Raw genomic sequence first — 19,765 nt, forward strand, 5'->3', positions numbered from 1 at the left:
TACTGGTAGTGACAATAGATTCTGAACGAGGATGTTCATGTTGAAACAATTGCATCGCTGGAGAACTACAATGGCCTACCATGCGGGGGATAATGTGGGACTCATGCCTAACGTTTGCCATTATGTCTCGCTTTGTAACTGCCAGTAGTCATGTCAGTATTGGGAGCTTACCTGTTGTTATTAGCGCTATTCTACAGGGATGGGATGAGACTGACCGCGAGCGGTTTGGCTGCCGCGGGCCAGATGGCTCAGCGCGCTGACGACGATGTTGTAGACTTTATTGTTAAGGGCGCACCATACCAGCAAGTGGTTCAACAAATTCATCAGTACCAGACAGCATCAGTCTACTCATCAGGTATGTATTCGCCAATCAGTTTAGAGATGGAAGGTTGCTCCTGGTTTTAAATAAAGTTATTTAAAGTGTGTGGTGTTAAAATAATATTGTGTAAACTGTATAGATAGCCAGCAAACTATCATTTTAATCTCATAAATGATGATAATAATAATGATCATTTTACATCTTTAGATATCTTAAATGTGCATAGTATGCCATACTTGCAGGATAGGCCTACAGGTGAGGCAGCACAGGTTTGGTATATTTTTTTCATACCCATATTTTTTCCCTTCAGAGAACCTTTGAATGAGAGACTCAGTTTAAATTGCGGTAGAAGCCCCATTAGGTGTGCTGTAAGCCAAATATACCACAATACAAGACATGCTGTGTACTGCATGCCTATCTCCATCTGCTGTTTATTAGTCAGCAAGCACAGTGAAGAATCTTTGGGAAATGTCTGCCTATAACTGTATTTGGCCAGTTTTTACATTAGCTTATAATGTAATTCAGAGTATGAATTAACTAAAATGAACAGATCATTTCCAAAGCCAAACATGTTCATTTTAATTTAGCTAGTCATGATATTGGTTTGGAGTTTGGACCACCATTACAGCATGATCCAAGGGCCTCAAAGCTTCTACACAGCAGGCTGCCTACTTGTTTACAATGCTGCATGAATGACAGGCTTGCATTCATATTTCTGTTCGGAGTCTTTATGATTTATTCATCATTGTGTAGGAGTTAATTCCCATAATGCTTATTCACATGCACTTCTAGCTCATTGCGTCCAATAAGGAACATTTATTCACAACAAAAGAACAAAAGGCACCTTCTATCGCTGTACCAGATGTTCAGAAGCCTGGTCCCAGATCTATTTGTGCTGCTGTCTGGCCTATTCCTATGGTCATTGTTATGCATTGGTTGGGCAAGACAGCACAAAGACATCTAGGACCAGACTAATGTCCAGTTGCAGGGATCAGGAATTTGATTGTTTGTCCCACATTGAAGAGGCTAAGACAAGGATTTTGATCATTTTAATTATTTGTCAAATTCCTTCTGGTGTGTCTCCTAACAAGGTCACACTGTTTGCTTGTCCTCTCTCCTTGACAACATGGCACCCCCTACAAGGTCTTACCATAAACTAGCCTGGTCCCAGATCTGTTTGCCATTGCCGTGACAATGACCATAGAGGTTGGTAAGATGGCACAAACAGATCTGGGACCAGGCTAACTGTTAGCATCAAAATGACCTAAATCTCAGCACCATTCCACTTTCCTATACATTTCATTATGGTGTCTATATTAGGACAGTGATTTGGCTTGGATTGTCCCGGTGATGTTGTGCAATTGTAGAGGGAATGGCTTAATCCCAACACAGCAGTGTCTGAACCGGAGCCACAGAGGATCAGTCTCCACAGGCCCATCTGCTCCTCCTATTTGTGTACACACACACAAACACACACACTTTCTTGCAAAATGTAGGCTAATTCCCACAGAAACCATTTAATTTTCTGTTTCCAAGTCTCAAAAGATATTCTACATATCATGTCATATGATTGATGTTACCAACTATAGCTGGCTCCTCACTCTCCATTTAATTTGTGTTTATAGCATGTGATTCCACCTATCTATCCATGTCTGTCATGTCTATTGGAATGATGACCTCATAGGCCGGAAACCCCCATTCTGTCCAAGCCCCTAAATCTCTCAGAAGTGGGCCCCAATTCTCCAAACAAGTAGATTATAGTAATCTGGTATTATTCACCTCCACACTGCAGATTAATCAGGCCCTTCTGTCCTGTTGGCCCACTAAGACTGCATGGTTGAACATGAGTGTGAAGTGGCTGTAGGGCAGGCTTCTTCCCCTCCTTATCTCTCCTTCATCTCTACTGATCTGAAAACTGCAGGATAGTTGATAGTGATGTAATATATACCTACCCAGAGACTTATTGTCACCTGTCCTCCTCTATAAAATCAGCCCAAAGGAAGGATTTGACAACTGGACAATATCTTTATTAGCCTGTTTGCTGATGTAGCATAATGTTATCTTTCAGACATTGTTATATATTCTCAATAATTGGCCAAATTGAGTGTCTGCATCACATAGGACCATATAATAGACATCCACTAGGAAATCCTCAAATACGTTTTGTTTAGTGTTCTTAATAAGGCATATTTTGCTTTAATCAGGACTATATCATTGCTTAAAAAATTGCCAATCAGTTTTTTTCTACATTACAGTATCGAATTGTAAAAAGTAAGAAGATTTTATAATTGAACTGAATTTATCCTTTGGTTTCTCCAGGCTCTGAATTCACTCTGAAGGTCCAGGTCAATGACATGTCAACCCGTCACGTCCTGAGCCTAGCCACAGTGGAGGTGTATGTGAACTACACCAGGACCAACTCTGCTCTCACCACTGAGGACGGTATAGTTTTTCTTCATGTGCCATACCAACTGGGGTTACCCCTCACCATCGTGGCTAGCATGGATAGCTACCTTCTCACCCTGCTGCCCTGGAAAACCACCAGGATACCAAGTAAGTGTGTGTGGTGTGTGTATACTCTTCGTGGCGGCTTGTCATTGCAGTAGTATACAGTAGCTGTTGAATTCTAATGTGAGATCGCCATCTAGTTTCTCAATATAACAACTACACACAGTGACAGTGTGGGGAGCAAGTCAAGCAAGTGCCTATGGAAAGTTTCACCATGCCTTTTCTCTTCTGATTTATTGCAGTATTTTCAGCTGTGACCATGTCCCTGTTGTCCATAAACCAAGGCAACATCTGGTGGTTTGAAGATTCAGTTCTGATAACTGGCAAAACATATGGTATGTATGTTGTGTCTTTATCGTCTGATTTACTTTCCTATTATCCATTCTATGAAGCTTTATTTACACTCTTAGAAAAAAAGCTATCTAGAACCTAAAAGGGTTCTTCGGCTGTCCACATAGGAGAACCCTTTCAAGAACCCTTTTTGGTTCCAGGTAGAACCCTTTTTGAGTTCCATGTAGAACCCTCTGTGTAAAAGGTTCTATATGGAACCCAAAATAGTTCTACCTGGAACCAAAAAGGGTTCTACCTGGAACCAAAAAGGGTTATCCTATGGGGACAGCCGAAGAACCCTTTTGGAACCCTTTTTTCTAAGAGTGTAGGGGTAGCTACTCTTATTCATAGGTCCTAGTTCTTGAACACAAGCTAAACATTGCCTTGTTTTTGTAATTTATCTTCTTAATAACCATATGTCTTTTCATTTGTAGATGCCTTGTCTCAGCCCAGGATCCAGTTCCCTAAGAGTCTCCTGAACCTGACAGACAGAAGAAGCCTCTCCTCTGTCAGAGCTTACCTTACAACACCTCAGCCTCCCGTTGGGAAAGACTGCTATGCCTACACCACTGGCCTACTCATCAACCAGTCAGGTGTGTGTGTTTGTACAGCTTTTCCAAACCACATTCGGAGGGAGGTACAGAGCAAGAGACAACAACCTACAAATTAGCAATACCCAAATGATAAGACCTTTTGCATCGAACTTTTGTATTTGAAAGGTTTTAAAGTGTTTTGTGTTTCAGGATACAGCAGCATTGAGTTGAGCCCCGTAGCAGCTGTCAGTGCTCAGCTCTTGTCCAATGGCAGAGAGATCCAGGTGACCGGGCCAGTACAGATCACTCTACCCCTGGGGGACAACTCTGGACTGCAGGCCTCTCATGCTGTGCCAGCCTGGTCCTTTGACCATACTACTGGTGGGTGTAGCACATTAGAGGCTGCTGCTGCCTATTGAAATCACTGGCCACTTTAAGAAATGGAATACTCGTCACTTTAATAATGTTTACATATCTTGCATTACTCATCTCTTATGTATATACTGTATTCTATAATATTCTACTGTATCTTAGTCCATGCCGCTCTGTCATTGCTCGTCCGTATATGTATATATTCTTAATTCCATTCCTTACTTAGATTTGTGTGTATTGGGTATATGTTGTGAAATTTTTAGATATTACTTGTTAGATATTACTGCACTGTCGGAGCTAGAAGCACAAGCATTTTGCTACACCCGCAATAACATCTGCTAAACACATGTATGTGACAAATCAAATTTGATTTGATTTGTAGAGGTTTTTTTGGGAAGTTGCCCCTAGACAATGATCTAAGGTCAGTTTTAAATGTTCCCCTCTAATGGTTAAGGTTAGGATTTGGGGAAGGAAGGCTGACCCTAGATCAGTAGTTAATACATGTCTACAACACGTGTGTCATCATCAATATTATTCAGGTGCCTGGATGAACAGAGGACTGGGAATGGTGAAGATGGAGGAGGGGAAGTTGTTTTGGACCTTCATGGCTCCTCATCTAGGCTACTGGATAGCAGCACCCATGCATTCGATCCGGAGTATGTACTGTATGATAGGTAGCCGTTTCCAAATCAACAAAATATTTATGTGACCATTAAGAACTCCTTAAAACTTCAAATCTTAAAACGTACCTCTGTTTATTGTATTATTTGATTAATTTTGGACCAGAATGCAATTCAACCATTGCCAGATATATTGAACTATACATTATTTATACCTAGTGGTCATTTCCAGCAAGCAGATTGTTTATTGTTGTTTATTGTTCTATACGATTTATTTTCTTGTGCTCTCATAACGCTCTCCAACCTTTTAACCAGACTCCTATGTGCTAATGTTATAGGTTACATGGGACATGCCACCCCTATGGATTTCATCTCCCACCAGAGCTCCTCGATCATGGCTGTGCTGGGAGGAACTCTTGTCTTCCTCGTTGGAGTTTTAGCAATGATGCTCTGTTGTCGAAGGTAAAAGATGGATTCATTTTGTTGTTACCTCACTAATCTGTTATTGTGAAGATGTTAATGGGCCAGACTAGCCAAGTGAATTGACAAATCTACTGTGTCATCAAACTGTTCATCGATATTTTGGTTCACATTAGAATTTTAGTCTAAATGGCAAAATATAGTCATCTTTTAATGATGTCAACCGATGGTATAAGCTGATATCAACTGATTGTATATACCATAGTGATAGTGACCATTTGAAGCTGATCAACCGATCAATGGTGGTGTGATGTTGGATGTCCTAAGAGAGGTCTCTGTTTCTATCCACAGACGTCCTTCTAGTGAACCCAAGACAAAGAGGATCCACACCACCAAAATGGCGTCGTTGAAGAGGGACCAAACCACCTCGACGAATGACAACCAACTCTGCGAAGTGTCTTCTCAAGACTCCACCCACTCTGAAGACGTATCCCACCAATCATTAACAGCAAGGAGGGGCGATGGTCAATCGGACGATTCAGCCACTTCCAAGTACAATGGCGACTTCAACATCTATATTGAGGGTACAGATCGTATTGGTCCAGAGTCCTCCAGGCCTTTGCAGCAGGCCCTTCTTATCAACAGCAGTGACATTCTGTGTCCACGGGACATTTCTGAGCAGATAAATCTACCTCTCTCTCTCAATGAGAGCTTGTTCCTCCAGGACAGACTCCTCCACTTCCACAACCAACCTGTGTCTATCCGCCATGCTCCAGGGCTTAGGAGCTCACCAGAGCAGCCCTCTCCGGGATGCAGGTCTGCCACCCTGCCCCGAACAGGTGGGGCGTACGACCCAGGGCAAGGACAGTCTGTGGGCAAGGACAACCTCACCCAGACTCTACCCAAGGCCCCTCTGGCCACTCTGGAGCACTCCCAGGGGCATGGCAGGGGGGTGCAGCCAAGGGGTCTGGAGGGGCTTCAAGGGGACCCGTCCACCTTCAACCCAGAGTCCCGGGGCCACTACTACAGCAGCCTCCCAGAGTCCATCTCAGTTCCCGGCACGCTGAATGAGGCCAGAGGAAGAGGAGGGCACCGTCGTGGGGGTGGGCGTCCCTTTTCCAGCGAGCTCCAGGGAGCAGACCAGAATTCAGAGCATACCCTGTCGGAGCTCACCATGACCAGGGCCAGGCCCTCTCCTCTCGCCCCGCGGGCATGGTTTGTATCCCTTGAGGGCAAACCGGCCGCAGAGATCTGCCGCAACTCTTCCTCCGTCACGGACTCCAAGAGAAAACGCAGGGCAGCGGGGGACAGCCGTGACACCAGCCTTGACTCCGGAGTGGATATGAGCGAGCCCAACAACCAGCCAACTGGTGGGAATAGGCAGATGACGCTGGATCATAGTGGCACCTTTGTCAAGAGAGCCACGCCCCATATTAAGACCCTCCTTCTCGTCTCCGGTGAGGAAGTGAACAATGGGTGCAGCGGGAAAGGCACCATGGGCGGCCAGACCCCCGATAATGACGCCCCCCTGGGGACCGTCCTGGATGTAAGTGGTGCTAGTGGAACTGCTACCAACATCTCAGAGGAGACAGTGGAGGGGCTGAGTACTTGCCCCGAGAGACACTGAGTTCAGGGCTATATTCAGTTGTGGAATATAAATATATTATGTAGAACAAACATGTCCCCCTGATATGTACAATAAGTATTCATATCAGTTCTATTCATGACATTTCTATCTGGAACGCTCCACAACATTTGCCTACTGAGCGTGTCCCTGGTCCACCTCACCCCCAGGAAACCTTGATAAGGACAATGACAAGAACGAGGCATCACATGGAGGAAAAGCCACTCACAAAGCTCAACTAGAAGCATGAGCTGAAGTTGTGTAGGTGAACAGTCATGGACACAAAATTGCACTGACTGTGTCAATACATGTTATGACAATGCCTAAAGGTGGTGTTTTACAATCTACTGTATTCATCTGTCGAATGCAAACATGGTGAAACTTAAATTAATCTTAGTTTCACTTCACAGGTGTTCAATTTCTTACTAATAACATATAATTAATTTCTATAGACTGCACCCTTACAAGCCCGCAATGCATGTCTTCACTTAAATTTCGTTGTGACTCAGCCTGTCTGTTATTGCCTATACCTCCATAAAGAAAGTCTGTTACATTCCTGGAAGTAAGCGCGCGTTTGCCTCAGCCACATTTTAACTTGTCAGTACGGAAAGTTGTAAGGTCTCCAGATTTACGTTTACTACCAGACCCTGCTCTGTTAGACATCCTGTCCTGTGGTAAGTTATATCTTCCTGTCCTGTAGCCTTTGAACTGTATGTTGGGTGAGATGGCTACTCCCGCTCTGTTGAAAACCAGCTGTTGTTCATAGAGTTTACGGGACTCTAGACTTCTCTCATCCCAAATCTGTCACTTAAATATAACTGCTTGTACTTTCTGGTACTTCACCATGGTCATGGTTTATCAACTAAAGTCTATTCTTCTTGTCTTCCCTAGATTTGTAAGTCGCTCTGGATAAGAGCGTCTGCTAAATGACTAAAATGTAAAAATGTTGTACAATTTATAATGGCATGAGTTGTTGCTTAAGTCAAGATAGTATTGAAACAGTAATTACATTTCCAAATATGCTTGTATGAGCCTATTATGATACATATGAGTTTACTTGCAAATGACTCATCACTGGTTGGCACAGAGGCTTATAAAAATGTGTATGATATTTCAGTTGAACAAAGCACATACACAACTGAAAATATGCATTATCTACTATTGTGATACAGACACTATAGAAGTCAAATATACTGTATGTCTTCAAAAGGGAATGTAAAAACAACTTTGAGCAGACTACATTACAACAAGGCCAATGATCAAATGTTAATTATGATTATTGATAGTTTTTATTTAGGTAATATACACTGTACACTATTAGGGTCACTTCTATGGAAACTTTTATTGCTTTTACATTGTCACTCATCTTTGATTGCTTTTTTAAATAAAACAGCAGCATAAATCAACATTTGTAGTGAGAAAAAGCATTTAGAAATAATTCATATAGTTATAAGAAAACATACAACTCTTACAGTAAAGTTTTTGAATACGTGTTACTATACATAAGGCACCAATTTAATGATCGGGTTTGCTGGTACAGTGTTTTTATTATATGCTGTATGGTCATTATGTGATGAGTGTTTCCAAAGGAGTCAGGCGCAAGAGGGTAAATCACAGAATAAATTGATTTATTCCGGAACACAGTTACGCAGTAATGCGTCAAAACACTCCAGTGCGCAAAACAGGCGCACTGGAACCAACACCGCACACAGGGAAATATCCCGGCGATACAAAATACAAGGAGCTCCATCGAGCTTCTCGAACCTCACAATAAACAATCACACACAAAGACAAGGGGGCAGAGGGAACACTTATACATGTACTGATGAGGGGATGTGAAACAGGTGTGTGTAATAAACAAGACAAAACAAATGGAATGATGAGATGAGGAGCGGCAGTGGCTAGAAGGCCGGTGACGACGAACGCAGAAGCCTGTCCGTACAAGGAGAGGAGGCAGCTTTGGAGGAAGTCGTGACAGTACCCCCCCCTTGACGTGCAGCTCCAGCAGCGGGCTGACACCGGCCTCGCGGACGGCCAGGAGGACGCGGAGCAGGGCGAGCCGGATGGCGACGGTGGAAATCCCGCAACAGGGAGGGATCGAGGATATCGCTCACCGGGACCCAGCACCGTTCCTCCGGACCGTACCCCTCCCACTCCACGAGGTACTGATGGCCCCCCACCCAATGCCTTGAATCCAGGATGGACCGGACGGAGTAAGCCGGGGCCCCCTCGATGTCCAGATGGGGCGGAGGAACTTACCGCACCTCAGACTACTGGAGCGAACCAGCCACCACCGGCCTGAGGAGAAACACATGGAACGAGAGGTTAATACGGTAATCTGGAGGGAATAATAACCTATATGTAACCTCGTTTATCCTCCTCAGGACTTTGAACGGCCCCACAAACCGCGGGCTCAGCTTCCGGCAGGGCAGGCGGAGGGGCAGACCCGATCACTGGTACCAAGACCGGGGCCTCACTGCGGTGGCGGTCAGCGTTGGCCTTCTGGCGACACACGGCGCGCTGGAGGTGGACATGAGCAGCGGTCCACGTCTCCTCCGCACGCCGAAACCAGTCATCCACTGCAGGAGCTTCGGTCTGGCTCTGATACCACAGTGCCAGAACCGGCTGATAACCTAAAACACATTGAAAGGGCGATAGGTTAGTGGAGGAGTGCCGGAGAGCGTTCTGGGCATATTCTGCCCATGGCAAGAACACAGATCACTCGCCGGCTGGTCCTGGCAATAGGACCTACCCACATCCTGATTCACCCGTTCCACCTGCCCATTACTCTCGGGGTGAAACCCAGAGGTTAGGCTGACCGAGACCTCCAGACGTTCCATGAACGCCTTCCAGACCCTGGATGTAAACTGGGGACCCCGGTCAGACACTATGTCCTCTGGCACCCCATAGTGCCGGAAGACGTGAGTAAACAGGACCTCCGCATTCTGCAAGGTTGTGGAAAGACCGGGAAGAGGAAGGAGGCGGCAGGCTTTGGAAAAGCGGTCCACAACGACCAGGATGGTGGTGTTACCCTGAGACAGGGGAAGATCAGTGAGAAAGTCAATACACAGGTGGGACCATGGCCGTTGTGGAACTGGTAAGGGCTGTAACTTACCCGCTGGGAGGTGCCTAGGTGCCTTACTCTGGGCGCACACAGAGCAGGAGGAGACATACACCCTTACGTCCCTAGAGAAGGTAAGCCACCAGTACTCCGGTCAGGCAGTGCACTGTACGTGTGTGCCCAATAGATCAGACGGTCATGGACAAGAGACGGCACGTACTGTGGCCAAGCTGGGCACTGAGGTGGAGATGGCTCTGTGCGTAACGCCCGCTATATGTCCGCGTCCATCACCCTAACTACCGGGCCACAATGCAGGAGGCCGGGAGTATGGGGGTGTTGTCTATGGGCCTCTCCTCTGTGTCATACAGCCGTGACAGTGTGTCTGCCTTCACGTTCTTCGTACCCGGGATGTAAGATAGTGTAAAATCAAACCGGGTGAAGAATAGGGCCCACCTGGCCTGGCGAGGGTTCAGTCTCCTCGCTGCCTGGATGTACTCCAGGTTACGGTGTTTCGTTCAGACGAGGAAAGGGTGTTTCGCCCCCTCGAGCCAGTGCCTCCACATGGTCAGGGCTCGGACTACAGCCAACAGCTCCCGATCACCAACATCGTAGTTCTGCTCCGCCGGGCTGAGCTTCTTGGAGAAGAAGGCACAGGGGCGGAGCTTGGGTGGTGTGCCCGAGCGTTGAGATGGGACAGCGCCTATCCCTACCTTGGACGCATCCACCTCCACTACGAATGGTAGTGATGGATCGGGATGGGCCAGTACCGGGGCTGAGGTGAACAGAACCCTCAGGTTACTGAAGGCCCTGTCAGCCTCAGCAGACCAGCGGAGCCGGGATGGCCCACCCTTCAACAGAGAGGTGATGGGAGCTGCGACCTTGCCAAAGCCTCTGATAGTAGTTGGCAAAGCCAAGAAAGAGCTGCACCTCCTTTACCGTGGTTGGAGTCTGCCAATTACGCACGGCTGAAATGTGATCTCCCTCCATCTCCACACCTGAGGTGGTAATGCGGTATCCGAGGAAGGAGACGGACTGTTGAAAAAAACTGACACTTTTCTGCCTTGGCATGTTCATGTTCCAACAGTCGGCCCAGCACTTTGCAAACCAGGGACACATGCTCGGCGCAAGTAGCGGAATAACCAGAATGTCATCGATGTAGACCACTACACCGCGACCAAGCATGTCCCGAAACACCTCGTTCACAAAGGACTTGAAGACGAAAGACAAGGGGGCAGATGGAACACTTATACAGGTACTGATGAGGGGATATGAACCAGGTGTTTGTAATAAACAAGACAAAACAAATGGAATGATGAGATGAGGAGCGGCAGTGGCTAGAAGGCCGGTGACTACGAACGCCAAAGCCTGCCCGAACAAGGAGAGGAGGCAGCTTCGGAGGAAGTCGTGACACATTATCTAACAAGGCAATAACGAATGTGTTTTGAAGCGTCATCCAGCCCAACAGTGTATGCGGAATGCAACAGCGCTGTTGATACCCGAAATGTCACCAATGTCTGAGGTATAAAAGACTTAGAAATGCATGTAACCGTTCAAGCAGGATTGGTGAATCCATCTGGTGAGTGCAACTGTGAATAACTAATCACCTACACACTGAAGAAGGCTGTAAAGCCGAAACGTGAAAAAATGCAATAATGAAGTAAGCTTTATGCGACATATTTTTGAGTGCAAACCCTTTACATCTTTTTGTTTGCAACTGTGAATAAACCAACATGGTAATGCTGAGAAAATTGTGTTGCTTACTATCAGCTAGCACCATAAGAAGAGCATAACACAATTGTATATTTTCTTGGTCACAAAATATCTCTTTCAGGAATGAACCTCGGCCAACCACCCCCACATGCAGAAATGGTTGCAAAAACCTACAGCCATATATTTGCATCAGGGAAATCGAACTGTACAATCGATGGTAACCTCAATATGTCTGTGTTACAGACCCCAGCCCCACAGTGCCAGGTAAAATACTGTATTTAGGCAGGTTTTATCTTCACAGGTCTCAGTGGTAGCTGTGTTAGAGAACAGGATAATCTTGACAAATAACCTTGACAAAAAAGCTCAGTGCACAAACATTGTAATTAAAGTTGATATTTCAAATAAAAGAATGGCAACTTAATATATTTCAGTACCATCAAAGCAAACAGAGGATGTGTCCTCTTCTCAGGTAGTCAATCCCAATTTTTCTTATGACAGATGAAAAAGATAATTATTCAACATTATTATTGTTTTCTTTGAGAAACAAACAGCTTATCGCTACAAATTGCTTCTGTAGGGCCCTGTGATGAAAATTATAATTGAGAATAAGGTGAAACTCATTGACTGGCTCCGAGCAGATTCACACTTCATTCATCAACATGTGCACTCCAAACGTATTGTTACCGATACGGCGTATCAAAGGCTGAAGAGGCTCTCAGTACCAGAGGCTGCTGTGACCAACCTGATTGACAAGATGATTCTCAAAAAGGAAAAGACATGCTCTCAGTTTGTTGATACTCTCAAAGAAAGTGAGGTGAATGACACCTATCCCGAACTTAAGAAGTGGATTACCATCTTATTCTGACTAGGTAATGTGGCATGTTAACTGACTAAGTAACATTCTAACAGAATGTAATATTTTATCTTCAACTTCGTTTTTGAAGACTAGATTTAGGAATACCAGAATAGCTTAGTACTATGTCTTTACCTTAAATATTATTTGCAGGGACGTGAAATATTGTTATGTTGGGACGGCAGGTAGCTTAGTGGTTAAGAGCGTTGTGCCAGTAACCGAAAGGTCACTGATTCTAATCACTGAGCTGACTAGGTGAAAAATCTGTCGATGTGCCCTTGAGCAAGGCACTTATCCCTAATTGCTCCTGTAAGTCGCTCTGGATAAGAGCGTCTGCTAAATGTTTACTTTTGGATTTCTGAGTACCAATAGTGATCCAAGAAGAGACTGCTGTTTGTATACACCGAAAGAGGCCAGTCAGGCTATATGATGATGCATGGATTTCTCCTGATTGAAACTTACTAACTTAGTCCTCTTCGTTCCTATGTGGAACATAAGGCAAATCCTGGTTTAGAGGTCCTATTAAAATGTCAATCCCTGTAGCATGAGGCAGGGATGACCACCTTTCTTGCACTGTGGACCGGAGTAAACATTTCTAACACTGTCGTGAATAAAATAAAAAATGCTGACCAATTTAGCTGGGTTAGACTCTCTGCTATTGTGTTCCCATAGTGTTTTTTCACGTTAGTGACATCGGTGCACTATTTCTCAATGTATCACCCTTTTTACTCATCAGAAGGATGTCATGGATGACCTGAATGCTGAAAAAGCTTGAAGAGGTCAATTGGTTATTCATGATAATTTCTCTACATCAGGGCTTTTTTAAAATCACTGTTTTATTAATCTTAGCCACCGGCCTGGTCTCATAGACTAAACATAACGTAGTAAATGTAATTCCAGGATTTCAGATTAGTATGATATGCTACGTTTGGTATGTTTACATAAGACAGACTGTTACTGAAGGCAAAAATGAAAATAGAGTGGTTGGTTGAGGTGGATGGGTACGCGTATAAGGCGAACATCTAACTACCCAAAGGTTGCGTGTTCAAATCATATCACAGACAATTTTAGCATTTTAGACAACTACTTACAAATGTTTAGCTACTTTCCAAGTGCTTAGCATGTTAGCTAACCCTTCCCCTAACTCTTAACCCTAACCTTAAACCCTAACACTAACCCCTAGCCTAGCTATCGATACCCACACCAAATTGGAATTCATAACATATCATACGTTCTGAAAATTTGTAACATAAAGCACAAATTACAATTCATAATATATTGTACCAATTGTAATTTGTAACATATCAAACGAAATGGATGATGGACACCCACAAATTAATACATACCATACGAAAAGTAACATATCATACAAAATGGCTGTCCCGGATTTACTTTTAATATGCTACCTCTACCCCTGAGTCAAGGTTGTTGCCACATGTGTAATAATTGGTGGTAATTATTGGTGGTGGAGCTATTTTTTATTGAGAAAATTAGGACAATATCATCTATAAGGGACACATTTTTTAAAGAAATGCAAGACAATATATTTTGATTATGGTGACTATGGTTCTTTACATTCCAAATATAAAATGTGAAGGTGCAGTCTGAAGATTTCCTGCCACATTACATTTAAATGAAATGTTGTTGAATTATTTATGTTGTCAACCTCCAAGAAGGAGAGGTCCAATAAATTAGACTGAAAGAAACATCTGTAGGCCTATAAACTTCTATCGGCTTATACAGGACAAGAGTTGGACTTGCAATGACAGTCTGTGTTTGACTTTCTTACTGACCTCCCCATCATAATAGACATACACTACCGGTCAAAAGTTTTAGAACAGCTAATCATTCAAGGGTTTATCTTTATTTTAAATATTTTCTACATTGTAGAATAATAGTGAAGACATCAAAACTATGAAATAACACATATGGAATCATGTAGTTAACATCATGTAGTTATTTTATATTTGAGATTCTTCAAATAGCCACCCTTTGCCTTGATGACAGCTTTGCACACTCTTGGCATTCTCTCAACCAGCTTCACCTGGAATGCTTTTCCAACAGTCTTGAAGGAGTTCCCACATATGCTGAGCACTTGTTGGCTGCTTTTCCTTCACTCTGCGGTCCAACTCATCCCAAACCATCTCAATTTGGTCAGGTGATTGTGGAGGCCAGGTCATCTGATGCAGCACTCCAACACTCCCCTTCTTGGTAAAATAGCCCTTACACAGCCTGGAGGTGTGTTGGGTCATTGTCCTGTTGAAAAACAAATGATAGTCCCACTAAGCCCAAACCAGATGGGATGGCGTATCGCTGCACAATGCTGTAGTAGCCATGCTGGTTAAGTGTGCCTTGAATTCTAAATCACAGACAGTGTCACCAGCAAAGCACCCCACACCATAACACCTCCTCCTGCATGCTTTACGGTGAGAAATACACATGCGGAGAATATCCGTTCACCCACACCGCGTCTCACAAAGACACAGCAGTTGGAACCAGATATCTCCAATTTGGACTCCAGACCAAAGGACACATTTCCACTGGTCTAATGTCAATTGCTCATGTTTCTTGGCACAAGCAAGTCTCTCTTCTTATTGGTGTCCTTTAGTAGTGGTTTCTTTGCAGCAATTCGACTATGATGGCCTGATTCACACAGTCTCCTCTGAACAGTTGATGTTGAGATGTGTCTGTGACTTGAACTCTGTGTTGCATTTATTTGGGCTGCAATTCTGAGGCTGATAACTCTCATGAGAGACAGTTTCATTATTGCACTTGATGGTTTATGCGACTGCACTTGAAGAAACTTTCAAAGTTCTTGAAATGTTCCGTATTGACTGATCTTCATGTCTTAAAGTAATGATGGACTGTAATTTCTCTTTGATTATTTGAGCTGTTTATGCCATAATATGGACTTGGTCTTTTACCAAATAGGGCTATCTTCTGTATACCCCCCCCCTACCTTGTCACAACACAACTGATTGGCTCAAACGCATTAAGAAGGAAAGAAATTCCACAAATTAACTTTTAAGAAGGCACACCTGTTAATTGAAATGCATTCCAGGTGACTACCTCATGATGCTGGTTGAGAGAATGCCAAGAGTGTGCAAAGCTGTCATCAAGGCAAAGGGTGGCTATTTGAAGAATCTCAAATGTAAAATATATTTTCATTTGTTCAACGCTTTTTTGGTTACTGCATTATTCACTATGTGTTATTTCATAGTTTTGATGTCTTCACTATTATTCTACAATGTAGAAAATATTAACAATAAAGAAAAACCCTTGAATGAGTAGGTGTTCTAAAACTTTTGACCAGTAGTGTACATTTGCATGTAGTTATCAAAATATTGAGCATTGATGTTCAAGACATATTTGCATACATTGTATTGCAACAACTAGAATTGGACAATCATCTCTATAACCCTCATAAAATGTGAACACAAAACATCAGAAAACACTAGTAACTTAGCAAATTATTCAGAGCACGTTAGTGAGGGCATGAGGTTCTGCAAACACAAACACCCAATGTCCAATCTTACTTCATTATTAAGTCAAGTAAAGATACAATAATCTTAATATAACTGGGTAAAATGACTTCCTGAATGTTTCTAGATATTGCACAGAAAAACTTCAGCTAAGTGTTCCATGTCTCAATCAACCTATTTCTATTTTATTTCAACTGGTTCCACTCTTACAAGTGTCTTGTGTATTTTTGCCTGCATTACACTGCCTAATCAATCCAGATCTTAGAACCAGTCAATTTTTCGCCTGCACAATGAGATAGTGACTTCAGGTTCATCCCTATCCTAGGATGTCAAGGAAAGGTCAAGGACAAGAGCACATGGCATACCATGGAGGGCAGGTCCACTATTAAATTATGCTCAACTAGGAGCATGTGCTGAAGGTTAAGTGGGTGAACAACAGTCATGGGTTGAATTTGTACTGACATGTTATCACAATTCCTACAGGTGGTGCAGTACATGTAATGTAGGGTATGTAAATACTTCTCCTCAACGTGCATCTTAGGCCACACCCTTGCCAGCATGTCACACAAGTCTTTACTTTCGTTTTCACTTAAGATGTTCTGCTGTTGAATAAACGTAGTTACATAAAGGAAAAAGTTTGCCTCAGCCATATTTTAGGTTTTTAGGACTTTTTCAGGTCTTTAAGTCTTTTCAGTCTTCAGATTTACATTTACTACCAGAACCTGTTTTGTTAGACCTCTATCCTTTGGTAAGTTATCTTCCTGTTTTACAGTTTATTCTTGGAGGTACTGAAGCCTCTTTTCCTGAGCCTTGTGTGAAAACCAGCCATTGTCTGTCAAGTTTATGTTACGTCCACCAATACAATTAACTGCTGGAGGTGTTTTGTAGGCCTACTGCCACACAGTTACGGCTTCTTGCCTGAAGACGTTTTTAAGTATTCAGTATTATGTTCAAATTGTATGAATTCTGGAGGTACTTACTTTATCATAGAGTGAAATTGAAAGGGTTAACAGGATACTAGAAAGGGTGACATGGTCTTTTACTTTGTTACAAGATCATAATATAAGTATTATTGTTTGTTCTACTTAATAACATTTAATCATGATGCATTCAAAACCTGAAACCATTGTTTGTTTAATACTCTAAAAACCATCTTGGGTAAACCAGAATCATGCCTTATTAAACATTATATTGGTCCAGTTAAACTTAGATTGCTACCAACCTATAAACATATTAGACTGTTTTACCCAATAGACATTTATTTATTATTTCCAAATAGGCCATGGAATTTCTGATGTCATACAAGAAGGACCTGTGCAAGTGGTTATCAATGAAGGATGCTAAGTATATCATTGACAAGTGTGAAAATATCCTAACAGCTAAACAGGATAAGGCTATTGGCAAACAAAAAACTGATGCAGGGAAGATCAGTCTTCTTTTGGAGACATTCATTGAAATGGAAGATAGTAAATGTGAGGAATTCCTTAAGATACTGAAGGAAGAGCAGACACATTATCCAGGCCTTCAACAACATTTCAACAAGCGCACACAAGGTAAAGCAGTATACATCAACATTTGTAGTGATATAAACCATTTAGAAATACTTCATATGGTTATGATAAGAAAACATACAACTCTTACAGTAAAGCTTTTAAATATGTCTTACTATACATAAGGCACCAATTTAATGATTGGGTTTGCTGGTACAATGTTTATTATATTCTGTAAGGTCATATCTAACATGGCAATAACGGATGTGTTTTGAAGCGTCATCCAGCCCAACGGTGTATGCGGAATGCAACAGCACTGTTGATACCAGGAAAGTCACCAATGTCAGAGGTATAAAAGACTTAGACATGCATGTGAACATTCAAGCAGGATCGGGGAATCCATCTGGTGAGTGCAACTGTGAATAAGCCAACATGGTAATACTGAGAAAATGTTGCTTACTAACAGCTAAAAGAAGAACATAACACAATTGTATATTTACTTGGACAAAAAATTTCTCTTTCAGGAATGAACCTCAGCCAAACAACCCCACATGCAGAAATGGTTGCAACAAACCACAGCCATATATTTGCATCAGAGATATCGAACTGTACAATTGATGGCAACCTCAATATGTCTGTGTTACAGACCCCAGCCCCACAGTGTCCAGGTAAAATACTGTATTTAGGCAGGTTTTATCTTCACAGGTCTCAGTGGTAGCTGTGTTAGAGAACAGGATAATCTTGACAAATAACCTTGACAAATAAGCTCAGTGCACAGACATTTTGATTAAAATAATGTTCAATTATGCATTTGATATGTGATATTTGAAATAAAAGAATGGCAACTTAATATATTTCAGTGCCATCAAAGCAAACAGAAGATGTATCCTCATCTCAGGTAGTCAATCAGTTTTTTTAATGATAGATGATAAACTTAATTATTCAACATAATTATTGTTTTCTTTGAGAAACAAACAGCTTATCACTACAAATTGCTTCTGTAGGGCCCTGTGATGAAAAGTATCATTGAGAATAAGGTGAAACTCATTGACTGGCTCCGAGCAGATGCAGGCTTCATTCCCATAGTGTGTTTTCATGTTAGTGACATTGGTGCACTATTCTCAATATATCACCATTTCTCTTTTAGGACCATCACAGCCCAAGAACATGCCATTTTCTGCATCGATTGCTTCAATTTCAGGTAGATAAATATTGTGAAAGGGCTGTAACACTGAAAATGCCATTGATACATGTATCTTACTTTAAGAATGTAATTAGATTTATGCTAAATATATTTATTTCTCTTCCCTGTGAAAGACAAACATGGGTTTTTGAAAATTTACCGCACAGCTCTGGTTAGCCGGGTGAAAAATGTGAAGGCCATTGTAGATGATCTGCAGAGCGGAGGTTATCATGATGAAATGGCTGCCACGGTGAATGCCCAGTTGACACCACAAGAAATGATGAGGAAGCTCCTGGATAGCGCGACCAGCACCGGGGCTGCTGAGGCCCTGATTCAAGCCCTTTTTAATCATCAGAAGGATGTCATGGATGACCTGAATGCTGAAAAAGCTTGAAGAGGTCAATTTGTTATTCATTATCATTTCTCTATATCAGGGCTATTTTTAAACTTTTTTAATCACTGTTTTATTAATCTTAAACACCTGCCTGGTCTTGTCACGTACGTTAAGAAACGGGTCGGACCAAGGTGCAGCGTGAAAGGCGTACATGTTTATTAACTAATAAACACACGACACAGTAACCAAAATAACAAACTTAACCGTGACGGTCCAAAGGGCTAACACACAAGCCTAAACAGGAACACAACAAGATCCCACAACACAGGCAGGAAAACTGGCTGCCTAAGTATGATCCCCAATCAGAGACAACGAGCGACAGCTGCCTCTGATTGGGAACCACACCCGGCCAAACATAGAAATACAAACCTAGAATATTCACACCCTGACCAAACTAGCTAGAGTTCTATAGGCCAGGGCGTGACAGGTCTCATAAACTTACATTCGGGACACTCAAATTAGTATGACATGCTACGTTTGGTATGTTTACATATGACAGAAGGTTACTTAAGGCAAAAACTAAATAGAGTCGTTGGTCGGGCTGAATGGGTACGCGTAGAAGGCGACCGTCTAACAACCCAAAGGTTGCGTGTTCCAATCACAACATAAGCAACTTTGCAACTACTTACTACTTTTTAGCTACTTTTCAACTACTTAACATGTTAGCTAACCCTTCCTCTAACTCTTAACCTTAACCTTAACCTTAACATTAACCCCTAGCAATAACCCCTAGCCTAGCTAACGTTAGCCACAACAAATTGTAATTTGTAACATATCATACAAATTGTAATTCATAATATTATATTGAATTGATGATGGACATCCACCAATTAATATATACCATATGAAAAGTAACATATCATACT

General features: G+C 42.6%; 2 protein-coding genes across 5 annotated transcripts; both read left to right on the forward strand.

Moving 5' to 3' along the window:
- The first annotated feature begins 2 nt into the window (after nt 1-2).
- Nucleotides 3-8,134, forward strand: LOC121554886 (protein FAM171B). Of its 2 annotated transcripts, none has more exons than XM_041868607.2 (8): nt 3-355; nt 2,639-2,872; nt 3,070-3,162; nt 3,592-3,750; nt 3,901-4,071; nt 4,602-4,736; nt 5,021-5,144; nt 5,454-8,134. In XM_041868607.2, the coding sequence occupies exons 1-8, from the start codon at nt 151-153 to the stop codon at nt 6,727-6,729; spliced, it is 2,397 nt and encodes a 798-aa protein (XP_041724541.1). In that variant the 5' UTR covers nt 3-150; the 3' UTR covers nt 6,730-8,134. The 2 variants fall into 2 exon arrangements, with proteins under 2 accessions (XP_041724541.1, XP_041724545.1); XM_041868611.2 differs by having other exon boundaries at nt 4,602-4,718.
- An 8,308-nt stretch (nt 8,135-16,442) lies between these two features.
- Nucleotides 16,443-19,090, forward strand: LOC121556385. 3 transcript variants are annotated; one of them, XM_041870294.1, is made up of 6 exons: nt 16,443-16,580; nt 17,112-17,385; nt 17,600-17,728; nt 17,847-17,990; nt 18,470-18,523; nt 18,640-19,090. In XM_041870294.1, exons 2-6 carry the CDS (start codon nt 17,115-17,117, stop codon nt 18,897-18,899), a joined length of 858 nt encoding a protein of 285 aa, XP_041726228.1. In that variant the 5' UTR covers nt 16,443-16,580; nt 17,112-17,114; the 3' UTR covers nt 18,900-19,090. The 3 variants fall into 3 exon arrangements, with proteins under 3 accessions (XP_041726228.1, XP_041726234.1, XP_041726240.1); XM_041870300.1 differs by having other exon boundaries at nt 18,673-19,090; XM_041870306.1 differs by having other exon boundaries at nt 17,212-17,385.
- Nucleotides 19,091-19,765: the final 675 nt, after the last annotated feature.

The sequence above is a fragment of the Coregonus clupeaformis genome, chromosome 4 (genome assembly GCF_020615455.1).
Source record: "Coregonus clupeaformis isolate EN_2021a chromosome 4, ASM2061545v1, whole genome shotgun sequence".
NCBI classification, from domain to species: Eukaryota; Metazoa; Chordata; class Actinopteri; order Salmoniformes; family Salmonidae; genus Coregonus; species Coregonus clupeaformis.